Below are 21,633 nucleotides of genomic sequence, written 5' to 3' on the forward strand. Positions count from 1 at the left end.
TATGCTTATCAAGTAACTTTAAATATCCTCTCCCTGTCTTTCCAAAAAAACTGGCCGCACAGAACAGGGGCGTTCTAAACAGAGATGGGTGCGAATACATATTTTATCTATTTTCCAACTGATTTTACGGTATAGGCAATTAAGAGATTAATGAATTTCTGGTGCACAACAAATCCCACATACGCTCAAAATTTTCGCTCTTCTCCAGTCCCCCATGTTCTTTTCTATCACCCTGACTTCCAGACTTCTCTTTAGGGACCCCCAGCCGACTTGGCTCCTGGGGCGACAATTCCAGTCCCTCACCAGCCCAACAAGGTACCGAGAACTCGGCTGCAATACCACACTTAACCGGAAGATGCCGCAGCCCCAACACTTGACAGAGCCAACTTTCAAATTACAACCAAACCAGCAGCCATTTAGTGCCTACTGTATACTTATAGACAATTACCCTAGGCAATACTTGATAACTACCCTAGTCAGGTAGACGCAGCACCGGTGGGTTCATCTGGGAAGCGCGTGAGAATTCGATTAGTTAAATCGTATAAAGTGCTTTGAACAATGCTCTTAATCATAGTGTGAAATTATTACCAGCCTAAGGTGAGGTGCCTAGACCGGCCGGGTCCACCGCAGCTGTCTCTCAGCAGGGAGGTCTGGGCCTGGGCTCAAGGGCTTGCTTTCCATCCAGTTGGGGCCCTTTTTCCGGTCGTGTGCCGTCAAGCTGCTGCTATGTCCTCCAAGTTGTAATCCGAAATTTGGCTCCTCTCCGGCAAAGTAGCGGTGGTATTGGGGGTGCAAGAGAGGGTACCTGGGGCGGGACCAGGTCGGTGCCGCCACATCACCACTTTCCTGAGGGAACTTCTAGAAGGCGGGCACACAGGGAGGTGGCACAGTGGGGCGCAAGAGGTCGTGCTCCTACAGTCTAAACTCAACACAAACTTTCCTCCTCTGATCTCCGGGTCTGCGCCTCACCTGCCTGTGAGACCGACTCCAGCACGTTAGGCGCGCGGGCTGGGCTCTCCTGCCACGGACCTGGGCGGGGCCCCGGCGGCACCTAGGGGGGGAGGGTCAGCTGATTCGCAAGACTGATGGGCTGCACCTGCCTGGGGCCTCCAGCCTCGGGGTTGGTGGGCTCCGCTGGGCCTCCACCGCGAGGCAGGTCTAGGGCGACCTCAGCGGGCAGGGCGTCCCGGGCCCCCTTTCCCCCGCCCCACCCCCGCGCTCCCGGGGAGGCACCAGCGGGACCCACGCTCGCGCGCTCCTGCCTGCACTGGGCGCCGGGGCCCCGCGGCCAATGCACGCGCGCACGAAACGCCACGTGCTGGGGCCCCAAACGCGCGGAGGATGCACTAGGCGTAGGCGCACGGCAGCAGCCCCACGTGCGGCAGCCAGGACCCACCGCCCGGAGGTTCCCACGCCCACCTTCCCCAAGCACGTGCGGGCCGCCGCCCCCTCCCCGCGGCTCGCGCAGCCGCGCCCGCGCCCGCGCCCGGGCCCGGGCTCCAGGACCCGGCACCGCGAGGCGGCGCGCGGACCGCCCAGGGCCGCCGAGGGGCGGGGCCGCCGCCCGCATTGTTCCTCCCCGAGCGGCGGGCCCTCCCCTTCCCCCAGCCCCGGGCGGGGCGCGGGGCCGCCGAAGCCGAGGAACGTGGGCTCGCGCCCCGCCTTTGTCTCCCGGGCGCGAGCCGCCGCAGCCCTGCGCCCGCCGCTCGCTGCCAGAGCCGCTTTGTGCCGCGGCGCGGGGGACGGGGACGCGGGGTGCGGAGCCGGCGGGCGCAGCCTCAGCATGGACGTGACCGTCTCGGAGCTCATGGAGCTCTTTCTGCAGAGCCCGCTGGTGACCTGGGTGAGTGTGCCCGGTTCCCCGCCCCATTGTTGGTGCACTGGCTCCTCTCCCGCCCGCCTGCGGTCGCAGCACACCCGACCCCAGCCGGGGCCCCGGGTAGCCCCTGGGACGCAGAGGGTACATCAGGTGTCCCCGGCCAGGGTCGGGGTCAGTGTGCCGGGGTCTGGAGGCGTTTTAAACTCTGGAGCCGGCGTTCCCGGTGCCGGACCCCGCCGCGCTCCTGGCCTGGCAGGGGCTGAGCGGGTACACCTGTTCCCGCCGGGCGTTGGGCTGGCGGCCCTGTAAAGCGATAGCGTTCGAGTGGTCACCCTCGCCTCCATGGCTTGACCACTGGAGGAAAGGACCCATTCACCCAAAATATCCTGGTTAGTTTCTGAGCCTTTGAGACCAGCGAGTGACTGTCGGTGGGGATTAGGATGTTCCGAGTGAGAACGTGTACAGGCTAGGGTGGGCGTAGTGATTTCCAATGGATTTGAGACGTGAGAAATTTATTGAAAAGTCCCTTTTATTTTTTTTTTTCCGCTCTGAGACGCTGGAGAAAAGCGACGAGGAAGTTTTCTTTCTGCTGCCTCGCGTCTGTTGCCTGGCGCGGGGAGGAGAGAGAGGCCCTGGAGAAGGGGGCTGTTGAAGGGTGGGTGGCCGTGGATAACCTCCTTCTGCCCACAGGGGCCCTGCCAGCCTTTGCCCGGGAGAACTTTAGACTGTGCATGTGGGGGGTGACTTTTTCTGCCTTTCTCTCCACTTTCCCCTTTCCGCAGGTGAAAACTTTTGGTCCATTCGGAAGCGGCAACCAGGACAACCTGACAATGTACATGGATTTAGCAGATGGCATCTTTTTGAACCAAATCATGTTGCAAATGTAAGTCACCCTCGGGAAGGAAGGAAAGAATAATGCTTCAGAAAGTCGAATTTAAGGTTGTGGAAATAAAATGTGAAGTTGCTGTGGAGGGTTATTTGCACGTGGAGCCGTCGGTATCTTAATATTAAGGTGCCTTTTCGCCATTTGTGGGGTATGAAGAACTCCGGGATGGTATGCTGGCAGTTTGATGAAGGAAATTTGGAACTGAATGACTGTCATCCACATGGTGTGAATAGTGCAGCTGACTTCACACTCAGGGACTTAATTGTTGTTTGAGCAATGACACGAAGAAAACTCTTTTTGGGGGCAAGAAACTGTAACGAAGAGTGTCTGGTTACAGGAAGTGTCGGGTGGGACCAGAGCATCCGTGAGTGACTATTATAAAGTTTCATTCGAGGTCAGGACGCCTGTGTTTCTGAACTCCCTTTCATCTTCCATTTCGTTTCCCCTGTAGCAAATGCAGCTGGTTAAGTTCCATCTCATGAACTGAATTTAAAGCCACAATGTTGGGAGAAGCACAGGGAATCAGAAGGCTCTGGTACTGTTTGTCTTGAAGCATGCGGCTTAAGCAGGGTCTTGGTGGAAGTTACATTTGCTAGCATGTTTGTCTGACCACATCCTTTCCTGTTGCTGAATTCTGCAGAGCCTGTCTGATTGACAGCCTGCCACATGTAGGTGTTGGCTCCTACCGCTGCATTCTGTTTTTAACTCAAACTGCAGGGAACATATTGGAACTGAGTGTCAGTATGATTCACAGACACTTGAAGCAAAATAAACCATCCTAATGTTCTCTGTGGATCGGGCCCTTATGCTCACCTACTCACCTGCAACTAAGCAAGTTGTCAGACTTGAGTGTGAATCCATTAGCTGATGAGAATCAGCTTCGTTTCTGGCCCATGTACGAGGAGGAGAGTCAGCTTTGGCATATTCCGAAAGTGGTTTAAATAGATCTACCTACAAATGTCTGTGTTAAAAAATTTCCCAAGAACATTGCTCCTTTGGTTTAATAAGTATTTTGACGGTCATGGTCATGCTATGGGAGAGATACCTCAGTCTTAATTTTTTTTTGAGGCATTAATCAATCTTGTGTTTGATTAGATTCTAAAAAGGCAGATCTGTTGTCGGCTTTGGCAGCACTTCTTTGAGAACATCGATGAGATGGAGTTTTCCTGGGGTTGTCTTGTGGCATATTCAAGTTCTGGCATCTCTCCCCGCTTCGTTCTGTAAGACCCCGAAAATTGCTGGATTTCCATTGGGCAGCGACCAGGGGAACTTCAACCTGTCCTGTTTAATTAAAAAACCAGCAGTATCCCCAGCCTTTTCATTCAGCTTTTACACCCAGGCGAGGGGAGAACAAAAGCCCTGGGACTGTTTCTCTTTCTTCCCTGACCTTTGGAATTCCTGAAGCGTTTACCACTTGCTTGTAAATCAGGAAAGCCTGTTGGACCGTTCCTTTGAGAAATGCCAGCTCATCACTTGTTCACACTTGGCCCGTGGCTAAATTCAGCTTGAAGGGCTTCTCCCCTCCCCTTGACAATTGTAAATGTTATTTTCTCATCTGCGATGTGCCAAGGTAATCGTTCTGGAAGTGGGGACTGATAAGTGTGCAGTTCCTCAGGGCTCCAGCAGTGCTTCTGGGTCCTTTGGCCAGGGTTAGGCCTGGAGGAAGGGACAACAGGGAAGCTGTTTGAGTGGTTTTCCAGAAGGAGGAAATCAAGGAGGGAGAGGCACCAGCAGCACACAGTTTACTGACGGTGGTGATCAGAATAACCTGCTTCAGGTGATAGAAATTAGAGCATGGTTTGCTCCTGGAAGTAGTTGGGGATTGCCTGGAAACGGGGCACAAGGGAACTTCTGAAGGTGGTAGAAATGTTCTGTATATTGACTGGAATATATTTCATTTTTAAAAACTCATCAAGCTGTAACTTTAGATAAATGCATTTCACTTTATGTAAAAATTACCTAAATTAAAAAAAAATTAAAAGAATTCCAGACCTGGTGTCAAAAGGCTTGGTAGCTAGCTTAGTTTCAAACCCTAGGTCTCTCTTGTGCAAGCTATGTGACACTGGGCACATCACTCAGTATATCAGTTTCCTCACCTGTAAAGTGGGAAGTAAAATACCTTCCTTAAGAGGTTGTGCGGATTAAATGAGTTGATGTGTTAGCAATTAGCATAGTGCCTACCGCTTAATAGGTGTTGACGTCAGTTAAGTATCTGCCATCTTAATCCAGAAAGGATTTGAGGCACCCCAGAAGAGTGTTTTTTTTTTTAAGTCTACTTTTCTCCTACATTCTTAGTCTCCTAGCTTACTGCATAATTCTTGGCCTCAGCCCTCTCCCAACAAGATTTAAGGCAAAACTGGACTCTGGGACCCACACCCTGGCCTCACATCTAGCACTGTATTTAAGCCAAACCTGTTTTCACTTCTGCCAAATGGAGAAATGTCAGGCTAACTAGCAGGTAAGTGATAAGGCTGTTCTGCCTTATCTCCCATCCTAGGAGTCCCTACTGCGTGCAGTTTGCCTAGTTTGATAAATTCTCTCCAAGTTGGTAGAGCCTGAGAAAATTGCAGAGAGCAGTGTGCTAATATGTTGCTGGAGCTCAGATAAGAGGCGTGTTACCTAACACTTTGGAGCCATATGGAGGCTGGCGGGGGTCACGTGGCTGCACCTGGGCATTGTCTCTGGCAACTGAAGAAGGCTGCGGTAGTAGTCTCTCCGCCCTGGCCTCCCAGTGACATCAGTGCCTGGAAGCAGGAAAGCCCTGTGAGCTCAGCTTTCAGGGGAGGCCCAGGTCTAGGAGAATTCCTGAATGAAAGTGAGGCATTGAGCGGTGTGGATGGATCTGCATGGGAAAACTTGCTGAATAGCCCCTCTGTAAATGCAGTTCTCTGGGTACCTACTGATACCCAGGGGAAAACAAGGTATCTGATTCTCTTTGGACATGTTTTCATGGTCTCTTAGGAAAATGAAGAGCTTTGACTCTAGCAACAGGCAAATGACTTCAAATCCTCCCTCTGCCACTTAGTTCTATTAACTTGGACAAGTTGCTTAAACTCTCTAAGCCTCAATTTCCTGATCTATAATAAGTAGGATGATATTTTATAGATTGGGGGGAAGTAAATAAGATTATGGAAATGCCCCACAAGTGTCAGTCATTGTTACCGTTAGAGTGAGGCCCAGAGCTATGTGTGTGTGCTCCCTTGCATGTGTTAGTGTGCGTCTGTGTATGTGAGAGTGGGCACGTGATTTAATGTAGTGGCTGTTGAGTGCTGTTGGGAACTTGGAACTGGGGCTGCGAGCTTGTGCCTGGGCAAGGTCTGTGTTAAATCCAATGCTGTTTGCTTTGTTCAGACTCCTTTCTAACCCCTGGTGCTAGCTGCAAAATTACAAATGGGGTATTTCCAACTTCTGAATAATTAATGTACCATCAGGCCAGTGGGAGGGTTTCTTAAACTTCTAAAAAGCATTTGAAGGATAATTTTTTCCTCTACTGCTCTGAAGGAGGAGTTGTGTTCCCATTCTGTAGATGTAAAAGTTGAGGATAAAGGGGCAGATACTTGTTAGTGGAATGAGTTTGTGTTGGTGCTAGAGTGTTGGAGCAGAAAAGAGTTTTACTTATGAATGTAAGGGATTTTCTTTTGTGGCTGCAGCATATGACGCTCTTCATGGGGCCTTTGAGTCTGTAACAATTACACAGAAAATTCACATTCGTTGTGGGGGGGTAGGAACATACAGATGAGCAAAACAAAAATTGCCTACAATTTTACCCTGTCGAGGTAGTGGTATTTAATATTCTGGGGACTCACAGATGTTGTCTATGATATGTGTATATATTAATATATGTTCCTAATGTATTTTTATACAAATATGGGCTCGTCCTACTGTTTAACATCTTTTTTTAACCTCTGATAGATTATCAACATCTCCATTATCTGTGTCTCAATATAGTTTCTTTTTTACTGAAGTATAGTCAGTTTACTATGTTGTGTCAATTTCTGGGGTACAGCCTAATGTTTCAGTCATCCATATACATACATAAATCCCTTTTCATATCCTTTTTCATTATAGGTTACTGCAACATATTGAATATAGTTCCCTGTGCTATGCAGAAGAAACTTGTTGTATATATCTATTTTACATATTGTAGTTAGTATCTGCGAATCTCGAGCTCCCAATTTATCCCTTTCCACCCCTTTTCCCTCCTTATAACCGTAATTTTCTATGTGTGTGAGTCTGTTTCTGTTTTGTAAATAAGGTCATTTGTGTCTTTTTTTTTTTTTTTTTTTAAGATTCCACATATGAGTGATATCATATGGTATTTTTCTTTTTCTTTCTGGCTGGCTTCTTTTAGAATGACGATGTTCAGGTCCATCCATGTTGCTGCAAATGATATTTTATTCTTTTCTGTGGCTGAGTGGGATTCTGTTGTGTAAATATACCACAGCTTCTTTATCCAGTCATCCTTTGATGGACATTTAGGTTGTTTCCATGTCTTGGCGATTGTAAATAGTGCTGCTGTGAACATTGGGGTGCGTGTATCTTTTTGAATTAGAGTTTCCTCCAGATATATGCCCAGGATTGGGATTGCTGGATCATATGGTAAGTTTATTTTTAGTTTTTTGAGGAATCTTCATACTGTTTTCCATAATGGCTGTTCCAAACTACATTCCCACCAGCAGTGTAGGAGGGTTCCCTTTTCTCCACACCCTCTCCAGCATTTATTATTTGTGGACTTTTTAATGATGGCCATTCTGACCGGAGTGAGGTGATACCTCATTGTAGTTTTGATTTGCATTTCTCTGATAATTAGTGATATTGAGCATTTTTTTATGTGCTTATTTGCCATTTGTATGTCTTCATTGGAGAATTGCTTGCTTAGGTCTTCTGCCCATTTTTGGATTGGGTTGTTTTTTTGTTATTCAGCTCTATGAATAGATACAGTTTCTTGATTCAGTTTTAAATTTAGGAAGCCTTTGGGATATGACCAAAAGTTGGGGGCTGGCCTTTTCACAAAGGAGGGAGGCAAGGTTGCTATAAACCTAAATCATGACTCTCTTTAAAATTCTAGGGTGAGTCGATTTCTTGTTTTCTAGTTAAAAATTTTTATGAGAAGAAAGCCCTGGGGGCCCCGCACTTTGGACTTGGAACTCTCCAAGTTTGGACAAGCCGCCAGATGCTTTCTTGCTGTCTTGTCTCTCCTGTCCTCTGATGTCCTGATGTGGGATTGTCAGGCTTTTGCGTTCTAGGGCTAACAGGTCAAGATTCTTGTGATTATGACAGGATTATGATAGCTTTCGGGGAAACAGTCTTTCCGTGGTTCTATGATGTCCTCTTCCTGGAATCTAGGACCGTGTACCCAGTTCGCCAGTGCAGACCTGGCCTTCATAGAATGGTAACCTCTTAATGCTGGACGGATCCTGTGGGCATCTTGCAGGTGAACACACTGGGGCCCAGCTTGGAATCAGTGGCTCCTGACTCATTTCCTGAAGCATGGAGAGGTGGGGGTCACTCGGTGCTGGGCAGAGTTGGGGACAGACCTTAACCAGAGTTGACTTGTTTCGATTGTTCCCTAATAATCTCTTTAACCTGAGAGCCTTAGTTAAAGGAGGGTGTGCTAATGACGATGGTAATTAGCCTAATTACTCATAGAGTAAATGTGAGAATCTTTTGGAGCATTGTTTCAATTAGTTATTGCTTCCTGAAACTGGGGACTAACAAAGCAGGGTGGTCAGAGGCCTCCCCTCCATCACCTGACGGCTGCCCAGGCCCTGACCCTGTGTGTGTGTTGTGCTTCTGCTCCCGCAGTGAACAGACACGTCTTTGCCGGGGCCCTCCAGCTCTGGGAGCTCCTCGAGTGGTCCTGTGTGACTTAATGAAAGCTGGGATTATAATAACAACAAAACAGAAAAAGCCCTGCATGTTCTCTAGTTCTGCTATTTTAAGAGGCACATTTGTCACATTATGAAATTGCTTCTCATCTCTTAAGGTGTCTATAGGAAAGAGAGAATTGCCCCCTTAAGATAAATTATTTTGTCATGCTAGGTGCATTTCTGTAGCTAAAATGCCCATGCAGTTTAAAATCTGAATGCCTGCTCTACTGCTAAATTAATTTCCACTGAACTGTTAACCTTTATTTTCTCAGTAATGAATGGCTCCAGGAGAAACATGTAATGTGTAAATGGCTTGGCCAGACTCCATTCCTCTGTGGGGACAATAAGAAATGTTGTCCCAGGACAGTTTAAAAGAAGTCCTCTGGTTGCCCCAAGGTGCCCATGTGACTATTTATCCAGGATGACTGGATAAAACCCATGGCTGATGATTGCATGGAATGTGTAAAGGGGTTTGCAGACACACAATACAGCATGGGATCTCCTAGTGTCTATATCAGACATTTACTTAATGGTTGAATTTTAAACAGCTTGTGTTATAAAAAAATTGTGCTTACAGTGACATTTGAAATGATTTCTATTTGTTGATTTTTTTTTCCTGTTTGTCAGTTTTGTATTGATTATTGGCTTGGAATGAGTTGGATGGCATTGAGGTTGATTTCCTTAACTCCCCAAATTCCCCTTCCTGCGCGTCTCTCATCACTTTCATTATCTTCATCATCATCATCATCATCATCATCGTGGGGCCTGGGTACTGACGAAGGAGGAAGAGGACTGTCTTTGTCACTCCAGCCCCAGGGGGCTCAGCGCCCTTATCACTGGGCTCAGAGACACATGAAAGCGGAAGACAGCCCTCATTTGAATGAGACATCCTTCATGGTGTCTTGGGACAGTAGAATGGGAAGGGGGGCTTTGTTAGGAAGAGCAGTGTGGGGTATGTGGGGAGGTGGAAGCTAAATACGTTCCGTTGAATCTGTTCTCTTCAAATAGGAAACCTTTTTGAGAATTTTTGAGAAATGTCCTGTACGTAGATGAGTGAAATTATAAATCACTTGATTTCGGATTTCTAGTTTCATCACAACCAGACCTGACTCTTGCCTGAGATTGGAAAATAAATGACACTTTGAGGGTTTCCCGCGTGAATTATTTGCCTCTACTTTTAGTATTTCTCGTAGGGTGTGCTGTACACCACAGTGTCACAGATTCGTGGTGGTGGTTTTTCAAGATTGAATTGTATCCTTGGTATGTAAATCGTAGGCAGGACCAACCCAGCACCAGTTAGGTGGCAGAGGAGACCCCTGTGAAATGGAACATTAATGATTTTATTGATTTATTAAGTCAGAAATGTACCATTTTCCCTCTTTTTCGTTTGTTTTTTCTCTTTTCTCTGTTTTTTTTTTCCCTCTTTTCTGTCTTTCTTGATATTTCACATAGTTTGGTTTGTTCAGCTTTTAATCCTTTTAGTCTTGAAATAGATCTTGGGGTAGGTTATTGATTTTTATACAGGATAACTTTTGAGTCTGCATTGACATTTGGTGGTGGTTTATGGGTGCTGCCAGCAGTGGGAATGGAAATAACATTGATCAAGGGCCTGTGGTGGGCTCGGTGCTTGGGGCGAGCAGCAGAAGGTGATGAGATCCATGGCTTGGCAGTGTCAGAATTAGGGTTTTCACTTGAGCCACAGCTGAATAGTAACCGAGCCTTAGAGAGGGCTGAATGCTCAGTAGCGGCCTGGGTAGGACAGGGGTGTGGCCGATGCCGGGAGATGCAATTTCCCTTCTCATTTCCCCCCTAGAGATCCCAGGCCAACAAATCAACGCATCAACAAGCACGTCAACAATGATGTGAACCTGCGCATTCAGAACTTGACCATCTTGGTGAGAAACATCAAGACCTACTACCAGGTAAGGCGGTTCTCTCTTCCCCTGGAGTTCTGCTGTGCGTCCGGCAGTATCACCATTCGAACGGTTTCCCCACAGGAAGCCGAGAGGAAATGGTGGTCAGGCATCTACTTGCAGACACTTGGTGTGTTTGCACATGCATCCTTTTTTGGGGGCGTTGTGAGAAGGGTCAGAGGTAGGATTGCTTTACTTTGTCCAGTGAATGTGCTTTGAGCCTTGTGAAAAACATTGTACCTTGTGCAAAGCATCTGAAGGCCCCAAAGACAGGTCTTGGTTCACAGCCACGACCCAAACCCACAGTCAAGTGGGGACTGGCTGGAATAGGCTCTGGGAGGGGCACCGTGACATGGTTATCGCCCACAGCTCAGTGAGTCTGTACGGGAGCGATTCAAAGGGTTGAGGGAGAGAAGAGACCACAGAAGGGTGATGTTCAGGCCAAATATGTAATCAATGAGCCCCCAGCTGGCAGCCAGGATCACAGGGTTCACAGCACGGAGTGTCTACTTGCTAGATGCTCACCTTATCTCGTTAGCAGATAGTCGGTGGATCAGGCAAGAGGGCCTGAAGGGGAAGGACTGTGAAGATCCCCATCCCAGCCTTGGGAAGGTTGGCTGAGAGTCTTTGATGATGTTCATGATCTTTATACAGCCGGCATGGGTGGGAAATAGATTTAAACTGTGCACCTTGGGGCCCTGGTTGTCAAACTGGACAGTGAAACTTTCTTCTTCATACAATTTTTCTTGAGCCCCCAGGTGAAGCCCTAGCAACTCCAATTGACTTGGGGGTTGAGGGGCCCTAGCACCTCTGCTCAGCCCCCTCCTCTCCCTCCAGGGCATCTCTGTGGGTTCCTGGGACCCCAGGAACACAGTTTGAGAACCACTGCTCAAGAACCAGTTTCTTCCAGATTCATGCTGGAGTTTCACTGAACCTTCTGCCTCTGAGACCTGCTCCTAGCCCCAGCTTCCTGGGCTGGAGCTTGGTCTTGGTTCTGGAGTTTAGTAGCATCTTCAGAGTCATGCAGTCCCTGTTAACATGAGGAAGCCCTCTGGCTGCCCTCTCTACCCTCGTGCGGTTCTAAGGTCGCTGGGATAGGCTGCCGGGTGGAGTTGCGCTGTGGCCTCAGGCTGTCTTCTGGGTCTGGTTCCTGCAGAGGGCTGTGGTAGTTGCTGAATTTGAAACAAGATGGGAGAGGGAGGGAGTGGATAGTGTCTTGGGTTTTCTGAGATGATTGTTTCCATTTTCCTCCCTCTGGGTTGGGGTACAAGAGGGGCGGCCTGGGATGCTTTGCTTGCATGGCCAGTTCAAGCCACCTGTGCTCATTCCGTGGACTGCTGGTAGCGCAGCACCATGAGCTCTCCACGTCGGCTTTGGGAGGCTTAGCACCAGCCCCATGCTTTTAGTTACAGATGCCAGCTGTGCTGAAGAGGGGTCGGGGTCAGGGAAAGCCGGATCTGTGGGGCTGAAAAGGGTTTGTTTCCTTGGTGAGGAGAACCACGCTCAGGGCTGGGCATGCTGTCAGCAGGTAGGTCTTAGCTGGGGGAAGCTGGTGCTGCCAGGGAACTTGGGCCTGGGCATGGAGGGGGCTCTACTGGCTGTTGAGCATCTCCTCAGGGCTGGCTTCCTGGCTGCAGGCACCATTCAGGGTAAGTGGTGTTTCGATGCTCTGTGCTGAGTGCCAGGGAAGTAGATGGTGCTAACAGCTCGAGACAAGACCCCAACCCAGGCTGCATGGGGAGGGGTTGCATTGGGGAAGTCTTCGTGCAGGAGGGGACACCTGAGTGGAGTTTTGGTAGATGACCAAGTTTCCTAGTTTGGAGGGTCATGGGAAGTAGAGGGGGCGTTGAGGTGAAGGACGGGTGGAGGCACGAGACAGTTCTGTCCTCTGTGCTGGTCGGCATTTCCCACAGCGGCTTGAATGAAGGTCTGTTTCACCAAGTTTCAGATGAGTCAAAGCCGGGGAGGATGTGAACGTGAGGTACAGAAATTCAGGGTTCAGAACAGGCTTGCAAGGCTGGCCAGCTGCGGTAACTCTGCACAGGTGTGCTCCCGCCCCAGGTGTGGCTGGGAGGTGGGAACCCTCCGGGATGGCAGTGAAGGTCAACAGTGGAGGTGAGGTTCTGCAGCTCTGTGTGCAGCGTGGAGCGCTCAGGCTCTGGCCGCAGGCTGTTTGGCCATGTAGGTGCTGGTGGCGCTCAGCAGCTCTGACGGTCCAGGCCTGGGCCAGCTGGAGGGCTTGAGACTGTCGGCTTGGAGGCAGATTGCCGCTCCTAGGGCACCGTGTCCAGTTCCAGAAGGTGGGAAGTAGTCACAGGAAGGAAATGGTCACCAGCCCATTCCCAGGGCCCAGAAAGAGTCACAGGTAGAAAAGAGGACCCTGCATCCTTGTTCTGCTTCTGCACTGTTGGCTCTTTGAGGACCGGGCTGGTGTGTGTCGGCAGCCTCAGCCCGGCCCAGAGCAAATGTTTGCTGAAAGCACTTGCTAAAAGCTGAGAGCCGTCCCTGCCCCTCCGTCAGCCCTGCTGCCTGGGAGGGAGCTGGCAGCTCACTTGCCCTTTGAGCTGACACAGGTTAGGTGTGGGCAGTGTTCTGCTGTGTGTTTTTTCCTTCCGATTCATTGTAAAGTTAAGTTCTGGTCATATAAGTAATATGTGCTCTTTATAAACAGCTTAGAAAACAAGTAGCAAGAAGAAAAGAACTTCTCATAATCCCACCACCCAGAGACAATCACTGAGCATTTTAAGTGCTTCCTTCCAGTTTTCACATGAATAGTTTTTGTTTTACCCCGTTGTGGCCATGCCATATATACAATTGCATATCCTGCCTTTTTTCCCCCTCCCACCTGACAATTGTGGTGAAAACATAACTGATTATTACTGTGAAGGGACAATCAAGAAGGCTTTCTAAAAGAAATGTCGCCCGGCATCCCCTTGAGGGAGAGGCCCTGCGGGTCGTGAGGGCTTGGGGTAAAGTGAGACAGATGTGGTTCCTACTCTGGCCAGGGAGGGCGGGAGGTCAGCCCCGGGCAATGGTTGCCTCTCGGCCGTGGCTCTTCAGCAGAGTGTTGAGGGCACGGAGTCCACTCTTGGTCTTGTTTGCCAAGCGACTGCTCGGCCCCCCGGGCTGTCCCCTTCTTTTCTGAGGCACATGGGACAGGGACAGTCAGGAAAGGTGGAGTCTCCCATGAACAGCATGTGCTTCTTCCACTGGGAAGCTCAAGTTTTGCCCCTGAAAACCTGTGGAGACAAGGGTCCTTGCCCTTTTTCTGGGCCAGAGGATAGACGGTGGGTGAGAACCAGGTGGTCAGGGTCAGTCTGACCAACGGTGTCTCAGGCCTCCTACTTGGGCTTCTCTGGGGTTGGTGCTTGGACTCTGCATTTTCACAAGTTCCCCAGCTGTTTGGGTCTTACCATCCTTCCAGCAGGATGGGGAATCAGTGCACCAGAGCGGTGGTTCTCAAAGTGTGGCCCCCAGGCTAGCAGCATGGGCATCACCTGGTTGTCAGGCTCTGCTCCCCTGACCTGCTGTCGGGGTTCGGCAGCCTGTGTCTTACAAGCCCTCCAGGTGATTCCGACGCACACTGGGGGGAACTGGTGGGTTAGCGCATTTCTGTGATGTCTAGGAGAGGCACGACAGTCGGGTCTCCTGGGGCCGAAGGGCTCAGTTCTCACCAGGTGACTTCTCCCCATCACATACAGTGGACACTCATCTCATCTGCCCTGGGACAGGAAGGCGGGGTCCTGGCAGCCCTCAGAGGAGAGGCTGCACTGATGAGAAGGTGACCAGTGGGAGCAGGTGTCATTGAGGGAGTTGCTGGGAAGGGGCAGAGGAAGCCAGAGTAGTATAGGGCCTTGGGGAGAGTGCCTGGTTCAGTCTCTGAATTTTAAAGAAGGAAAGGGTGATCAGGATGAGAATCCACAAACAGGACATCTGCAGAGAGGCTTGGAGGAAAGGCGGGCCTGGACCACAACTGCACACTGCCTCAAGCTGCCTGGCTGGTCAGCGTTGAGCCCGGCATCATGTGACGCTTGTTTTCCTTGCTCATTAGCCAGTATCTTTTTCACCTGAGTCCTTTTAAGTTAAAATTTGGATTTATAGACTGGTTTATTTTTTACATCCAGAGCCTTGAGTATGTCTACTGAATGCTCATTTGATGGTGGAGCCAGTAGGAAAATAAGGCTGGTCTACGCAGAAATCCTCGGTGTAGCAGATGGCTGACTTGTGTTTATCCTTTGGGGGCTGTACATAGTGTCAGCTGCCGTCCCCTGCCCTGGACACCTGTGATCTAGCTCCTTCTCCCAACTGTCACGTGAAGTTTCTGAGGTTTCTCTGGCTTCCTGCTGATGCGAAGCACTTCACACAGCGGCCTGGACAAACTCAGCATGTGTCGATGGAGATGTACGTCTTTGTTGCTGAGTCACATGTGGATATCTGTCCTGAAATCAGGACCTTGGGGGGATGTAGGGACCCACCTGCGGGACTGACTTGGAAATGGGAAATTCACTGACTTTATCTGAGCGCCACCCCTCTCTGCCCAAGCACTGGGACAGGCAGCTTTCCTTCTTTTGTAGGCCTCCTGCGTTCTCATCTGTCAAGAATAGGGTGGGCCCTTGTGGTTCTGAAATTCCGCAGTCGCATGATGGCCAGAGCCCACCAAGGTTTAGCATTTAAGATCCCCTCGAGGGAGTTCTGTGTCACAAGTTCCTGGAACTCAGCTCTTCTGGTCTCTCATCATGGTCATGAGGCCAGGGCGGACCCAGAATAGTGTTCTTTGTCCCAGAAGAAATAGTCCAGAGTTGCCTTATCTTCTCTTTTTTCCTTCATTGCTTTGAAAAATTAAAAATAAAACAAATGGTTATAATGAACACCTGTGTATCTGTTCAAAATAAATATGAACATATGTGAATTTTTTCATATTTGCTTCAGACCTTTCTTTTAAGAAATGTTTTCTGATTGACGTCCCTGGTATGCCCCTACTGCATTCAGTTAACCTTCCCTCCCTCCCTGGAGGTAACCCGTATCACTAATTTGTGTGTGTGTGTGTGTTTGTGTGTGTGTGTGTGTGTGTACACATACAGTTTTGTGATATCTTCAGATAAAACTTCTATATTCTGCCTGTACGTCTTGCCCACTCAGCCTTGCTTTTGGGATCTGTCAGCTTTCTGTGGCAGTTACATTAGATAAACATGGGCTGACTACTAAAAAACTTAGAGTTATCTTTAGTAATGTGCACGCTCAGCTTGAAAAAATGAAACACTTTTCACAGAAACAGACTCACAGACACAGAAAGCAAACTTATGGTTACAAAGGGGTGGAGGGAGGGATCAATTGGGAGTTTGGAATTTGCAGATACTAACTACTATAAATAAAATAGACAAACAGGGTCCTACTATAGAGCACAGGGAACTGTATTCAATAGCTTGTAATAACCTATAATGAAAAAGAATATGAAAAGGAATATATATCTATAAACAACTGCATCACTGTGCTGCACACCAGGAATTAGCACACCACTATAAACCAACTATACTTCAATAAAAAAATTAAAAATGAAAGACTTTTGTCAAAAGTAAGAATAGAAGGAAATGTATATTTGACATTGTTGGTGGGAACAAAGTAAACTTTCTCGTCCGTATGGTCGAGAGGGTTTTTAGGTGAAGTGACGTCTCATGGGGGTACGATGTGCTTCGGTGGACGAGGGCCAGTATTCACGGGAACCTGTAGCCTGCTCAGACCCTGTCTACTGGTGCCAGTGCAGTTTGCTTGATGGATAGTACCTCGTATTCAGTTTGTAGGGGAGAAAGTACTTTCTCCCCTCCTGACTTTAAAGGTTACAGAGGAAGGCTGTGAGTTGGATATTCTTGATGATGTAGCTTATGTCTATGCTTTGAGGAAATTAGAAGTAACATTTTTTACTATAAAAGTGTTTTCTGATTGCAGCTAGGGAAATAGAAAGAAAATTAAGCCTGCTCACTGTCTCTCTGAGTAAGGCGTACGGTTGTTAACATCTTGGTATTTTTGCTCAACTTTGTGTCTGTGCCTGTGTGTGCGTTAAGGGTGTGGTTGGTATTATTCATACTATGTGTAACCTTTCTTTTCATTTGCTGTGTAGTTAGCATCTTCCCATGTCATTAAATATTCTTTCATAATGTGAATTTTAGTGTCTGCATGGCAGTTCATTGTGTGGCTGTACCACTGTCATTGATACTGAGTTTTTCTGTCTTAGAATTATAAACAATCCCACCATGAACATACTTGGTCCATAACTCTTACAACAACTGTTTTTATATCCTTAGAATAAATTCCTAGCATGGAATTCCTGGGTCAAAGTGCAGGAATACTTTGAGGACTTCTGCTACTATTGCCAAAATTGCCCTTTTTACAGGCCTTTTGTTTTCCTTTGTTGAATTGCCTGTTTGTGCCCTTCACCCACTGTGACGGCACCTGTTAAAATGTGTTCGTGCTGCTACTGAGCGCTGGAGGTTCCTGTGTCTCTGCCGTGCGGATGAGGGTCTGAGATTATTTTTGCCGTACATCTGGGTGAACTTCCTTGAGTGGGAGGATCCCTGTATGCTGGTTGGGAATCTCTGACTGGACTGTGGCATGGTGAGGCCGGGCGGCCCAGCTCCAGGACCGGGGGGTTTTCATCACAGAGGGTCCTGTGTCTTGTCCCCATATCAGCCTTTGTGTGCCGTGGACTTGACCCGAGAGATTACCGACTTCCCTGTGAATGTTTGCTTTCCATCTAAAGTTCAAGAGAGGGCCTTCCAGACTGTGTTGGGAAGTGAGGCTGAGGAGGGCAGTGGTCTGCACGGACCCCTCCTTTCCTCTTTCCTTCCTCTCTCTTCCCGCCCCCCCCCCCACTCCATTCTCTCCAGTGTAAGGTGATGAAATGTGGGACAAGGACACTCTGGTGCCCCAGAGAAGAGGGTGTGACCCTCTGGGGGTCACCCCGCTCTTCTGTGTCTCCTCCTTGTTCTTAAGGCCGTTCTCCAGGCCTGAGATGCCCGCGTCTAGTGGGTGGGAGAGGGGCCAGCAAACCAGCTGCTGTAACACCTGGCATAGCACAGGACATGGGAGGGGGTTCCCAGCCCGGCAGTGGGCAAAGCTCATGGAGAGCTTTCTGAAGTGGGTGACGCTTGGCCTGAGTCCTGAAAGACTGGCACGGAGCTAGACTGGCCGAAAATGGGGTGCATAGGGGGTGTCCTGGGGGAGGAACAGCACCTGCAAAACTATAGAGACATAGAACAGCCTGAGCGCTGACTAAGTCCCCTCTGAGCAGCTGGGGGTTGAGGTGCCTGTGGGGAATAGTGATGGGTGAGGCTGGAAAGAGGTTCCAGAGGGTGGATGCCATGCTAATGAATTTGAGCTTCATCCTGAAGCACTTGGGAGTCCTTATAGCATATGTTTAAATAGGAAAGTTTAAGAAAGAAAACTCTTAACACCCATGTTGAGAATGGGCTCTGGGTCAGGAGAGAGTGGAGAATCAGGGCAGGTCTTGGAGCCAGGAGCAGAGGAGAGAGGGGTATGTTCTAGGGGACTCACGTGGGGCTGTGGACAGCAGCTTGCTTGGAGTGAGCATCCGGGGGAGGGTAAAACGCTTTCCCAGGCCCGGGAAAGCCGAGCTCCGCAGCAGGTCTGCTTGCCCCCCAGACTTCAGGGCAGGGCCCCGTGGGGCTGAGCGGCAGTGGTTCTGGGTCAGCCTGATGGGAGCCGGAGCGGTGCTGCAGGAGGGCGGCAGGTTTCAGGGCCACTAGAATTCCCTTTCCACACTGAGCAGAAGGCTTTCATTCCTGTCCTGCGACCCTCCGTGTCCTGCTGGCCAAGGATGGAGCAGACAGAGCTGAGGACACCTACTCACGGGCCACACAGTCCCAGACCTTTCCAGAGGCAGGTTTTGTTTTTGCAAGGCATGAGACCAAGTGCCAGTTGGGCTTGGTTTCTTTTTTCTGTTTTGTTTATAGAGGAAATGCTGTGGAGGCGTATTGAATAGCAAGCAGAAACTTTGGGACTCGCCCCTGTGCCGCAGTCAGAAGGCTGAGAGGAGATTACTGGGTGCCTACTGTAAGCCAGGCACCATGCTGGGAGCTTTCAGCCTTGTCACTGAGGAAGAAACTGCTGTGCCCATTTTACAGATTAGGAAAATGAGGCTCATGGAGTAAGGTACAGAAGCCCTAGAGAGCTGCAAATTTTCTTGGTCATTGGCTGCTTGGGGAAACTTCTAAAAGTAAAGTTTTCTGCAGTCATGTAGGGAGATGGCTTGCTGTGGGCAGACCAGCTGTTCTGTGAAGGTCGGCAGGGCCACTCAGGGTCTGCAGTGATACCAGTGCAGGACTGGCCCTGAGCCAGAAGCCTCATCCCCTGGGCCAGGCTGGGAGTGCTGCTTCCTGGGGTCTGCTGCTTGGGTTCCCCCTTGTTAACTAGATTTCACACCAGCCCAGAGCCCAGGAGGAAGGGGTTAGGTTGCTTTAGGCACCTCCTGAAATCAGCGCTTCCGGGGTTGGGCAGTGGGTGGGACAGAGGGAGCAGCTGGCCTCAGACTTCACCCTGCACCCCCAGAGCTGCAGGAAGCAGAGAATAAGGGCTGATTGCAGGGGGTGGGGTAGGGTGAAAGGTGGGTCTGATGTAATTAGCAGAGCTGGCTTGAGGCCAGGAGTTGGGGTGTGTGTGTGTGTGTGGGTGTGTGTGTGTGTGTTTGTGCGCACCCGAGACCCCTGTGGGCTGCCACCTTGCTTTGGTCCAAATGCCCAGGACACAGCTGGCCCTGAGACCGCCTTCCATGTACCAATCTGGACGTTCTCATGTTTCTGATACATGTGCTCTTACCATGTGTTTACTTTCTCGTCTTTCACCAAGTTTTCTATGAATCCATGGCCATTTGTTTAAAGAGTATTAAGGTTTTGAGCCCTGCGTGAGAGGTCTGTGCACAGAGAGCGACAGCCCTGTGTCAGGGGTGAGAAGCTGGCCGTCACCCCGTCATCAGGCAAGAGGTCCGAGTTTGTTCCTGCAGGAGAGGAACAGTGAAGAGCTCGGAGGCCGAGAGTAGAGAGAGCCGTGCTGCTTTCGGATGGAGCTAATTTGCCTCATTTTGTTCATCTCAGAGTCAGGACCGGGCTGCTGAGTGTTCAGGGAGTGCGAATCACATGTTGGATGAATGAAATTAGAAACACAGCTTTTTTTCTAGTATTCTAAACACTGGACAATTAGGAGGTGGTGAGAGGTACCAGCCTTTTGTGACAGAAACGAGGGAAATGGATTTCTCAAGTTTTTAAAAAGAAAAAGAAGAGTCTCTCCTTTGCCTTAGGTTTTGGTGTTAAATGCCAAGATCAGCATGTTTGATCTTATAACTGGTTTGTGAGAAGGACTCATGGAGAACTTGCCCGGGCAGGCTTTGCCCTCCGTAAAGACTGCTGCTTGGCTCGCATCCAGGGCTAATAACAGTTTTTGTTATTCAAGTGTTCTTTTTGGAAAGGCAAAGTTTTTCCGCTACTTTGCTGTGGCATTCAGGGCCTTGGTCCTTCGCAGTACAGTTTCAGTCCTACTTTTCTGGTAATGAGAGAGACAAAGTAATAGGATGAGGAAGTGCTTGTCTTAAATTGGTGGGTTCAGCTGGGACTGTTGAAGCAGCCACACCTTGTACCCCCAATTCTGAGTTTGTTGGTGATGTTTTGAGAGGAGATGGAGGTTTCAGAAGGGTGAAGAGGCGGCCAGCTGAATGCTGCAAGGGTTCTGTTGGCTTGGGATTGGGTTTCCGCAGGTTAAGGGGAGAGGGATGGGCCCACTCTCCACGGGAAGAGAGGGGCGTGGTGCAACTTGGGGGAGAAGCCTCCCTTTGCCTCTGTAGCTGCCCCTCAGGTCAGCCCTGGCGGCAGTCAGCTCCGGAGGGGAAGTCAGGTTTGCTTTCTCAGCTGGAGATAGGGGTATAGCCACTCCCCAGCGAGAGAGAGTGAGCTTGCTCTGTGGGGGTGGCTTCTCTGGTTCCCTGGAAGGTCAGGAAGGTGAAGCTGGAGCAGGAAGAAAAAAGATGGGAGGTGGGAGGGCAGAAATAAGGGCGAGTCACTTAATCCTTTCGAGGGTCTAGAAACTTGTGTATCACTGTTACTAGCAGTGTGACTTAGGGTGCATCATTTGTTTTCACCTATAAAATATGGATAATATGGTATTACAGGTTGTGGTGGGGCTCAAATGAAGTTGCACCAAGTTCCTGAGTCAGTGAAGAGCAGTAACAGTGATCGCTCCTGCTCCCAGGCTGACTTAGCAGGGCTGCTGCTGTGTGTCCGCCTGCTGCAGGTGGCGGGGCCACATCCCTTGTGTAGGCAGAGGACTCGGGAGACAGGAGACACGTCCAGGTACAAGTAGGTGGAGACTAAGAAAAGCAGCTGCAAGCCTCTCGTCTGCAGAGACAGAAGGTAGAGACGTGGGTTCCTTTGAGTGCATGACTCAGATTTGTGGCCTTGGGTAACTTTATCTGCAAAAGTCATATCTGAAAAGTGGGGATGTTAATAATGCCTGCCTCAAGGATTGCAGGGAGAGTGGAGGAAGGGCCTTGGCCAGGTTCACGCTGGCGGTGATGCGATGCCCACCAGCCTAGCAGAGGGGGGTCGTTACACAGACCTGCCTCCCTGGACCGTGCTTCCTTTGTTTATTAGTGAGCGGATTTCGGAGGGGCCCTTCCAAGAGTTACATTCTGCTTTACTTGATGAGTCCAACAGGTGTGCACTTGTGTGCTTGACTCGCCATACGCATTTCTCTCCTGTAGCACTTTTTTATTTAGAGCATCCACTGTGCTTAAAGTATACAGAATGTCTTAAGCATGTTATCTCTTGGCAGCCTCTTGATTTTTATCTCCACCAGCAGTGAAATGCCTTCAAAGCAGGTCTTACATCTCTGGCTCTGCCTCTCACCACACCAGCAAGGAAACATGCCTGCCATCATTCAGCATATGTTAGTGACAAGACAGAGCAATAGAAGCTGTGACTCAGCGGAGTAAGAAATTTAGAGACTCTAAGTCATTGTGTTCGAGAAACACATTATTGGCCTGGACCTAGGATCCTATCTCTAGGCTGAAATGACCCTACAAAGGTCCCTGACTTGTTTCCCATTTCTAGACAGTTGAGTAATTGGAAGACGGGGCCCTGCTTT

General features: G+C 49.5%; 1 protein-coding gene across 5 annotated transcripts in view; it reads left to right on the forward strand.

Moving 5' to 3' along the window:
* Nucleotides 1-1,595: 1,595 nt before the first annotated feature.
* CCDC88C (coiled-coil domain containing 88C) overlaps nt 1,596-21,633 on the forward strand; it is a 122,044-nt gene continuing 102,006 nt past the window's right edge. For 2 of the 5 annotated variants that reach the window (XM_074365136.1, XM_074365137.1), the window contains exons 1-3: nt 1,596-1,843; nt 2,602-2,702; nt 10,389-10,497. In XM_074365136.1, the coding sequence (XP_074221237.1) occupies nt 1,784-1,843; nt 2,602-2,702; nt 10,389-10,497 (270 nt within the window). In that variant the 5' untranslated portion in view covers nt 1,596-1,783. The remainder of the gene's footprint in view (nt 1,844-2,601; nt 2,703-10,388; nt 10,498-21,633) is intronic. The other 3 variants (XM_074365129.1, XM_074365130.1, XM_074365132.1) reach the window with 2 other exon arrangements.

This window comes from Camelus bactrianus, chromosome 6 (genome assembly GCF_048773025.1).
Source record: "Camelus bactrianus isolate YW-2024 breed Bactrian camel chromosome 6, ASM4877302v1, whole genome shotgun sequence".
Taxonomy (NCBI): domain Eukaryota; kingdom Metazoa; phylum Chordata; class Mammalia; order Artiodactyla; family Camelidae; genus Camelus; species Camelus bactrianus.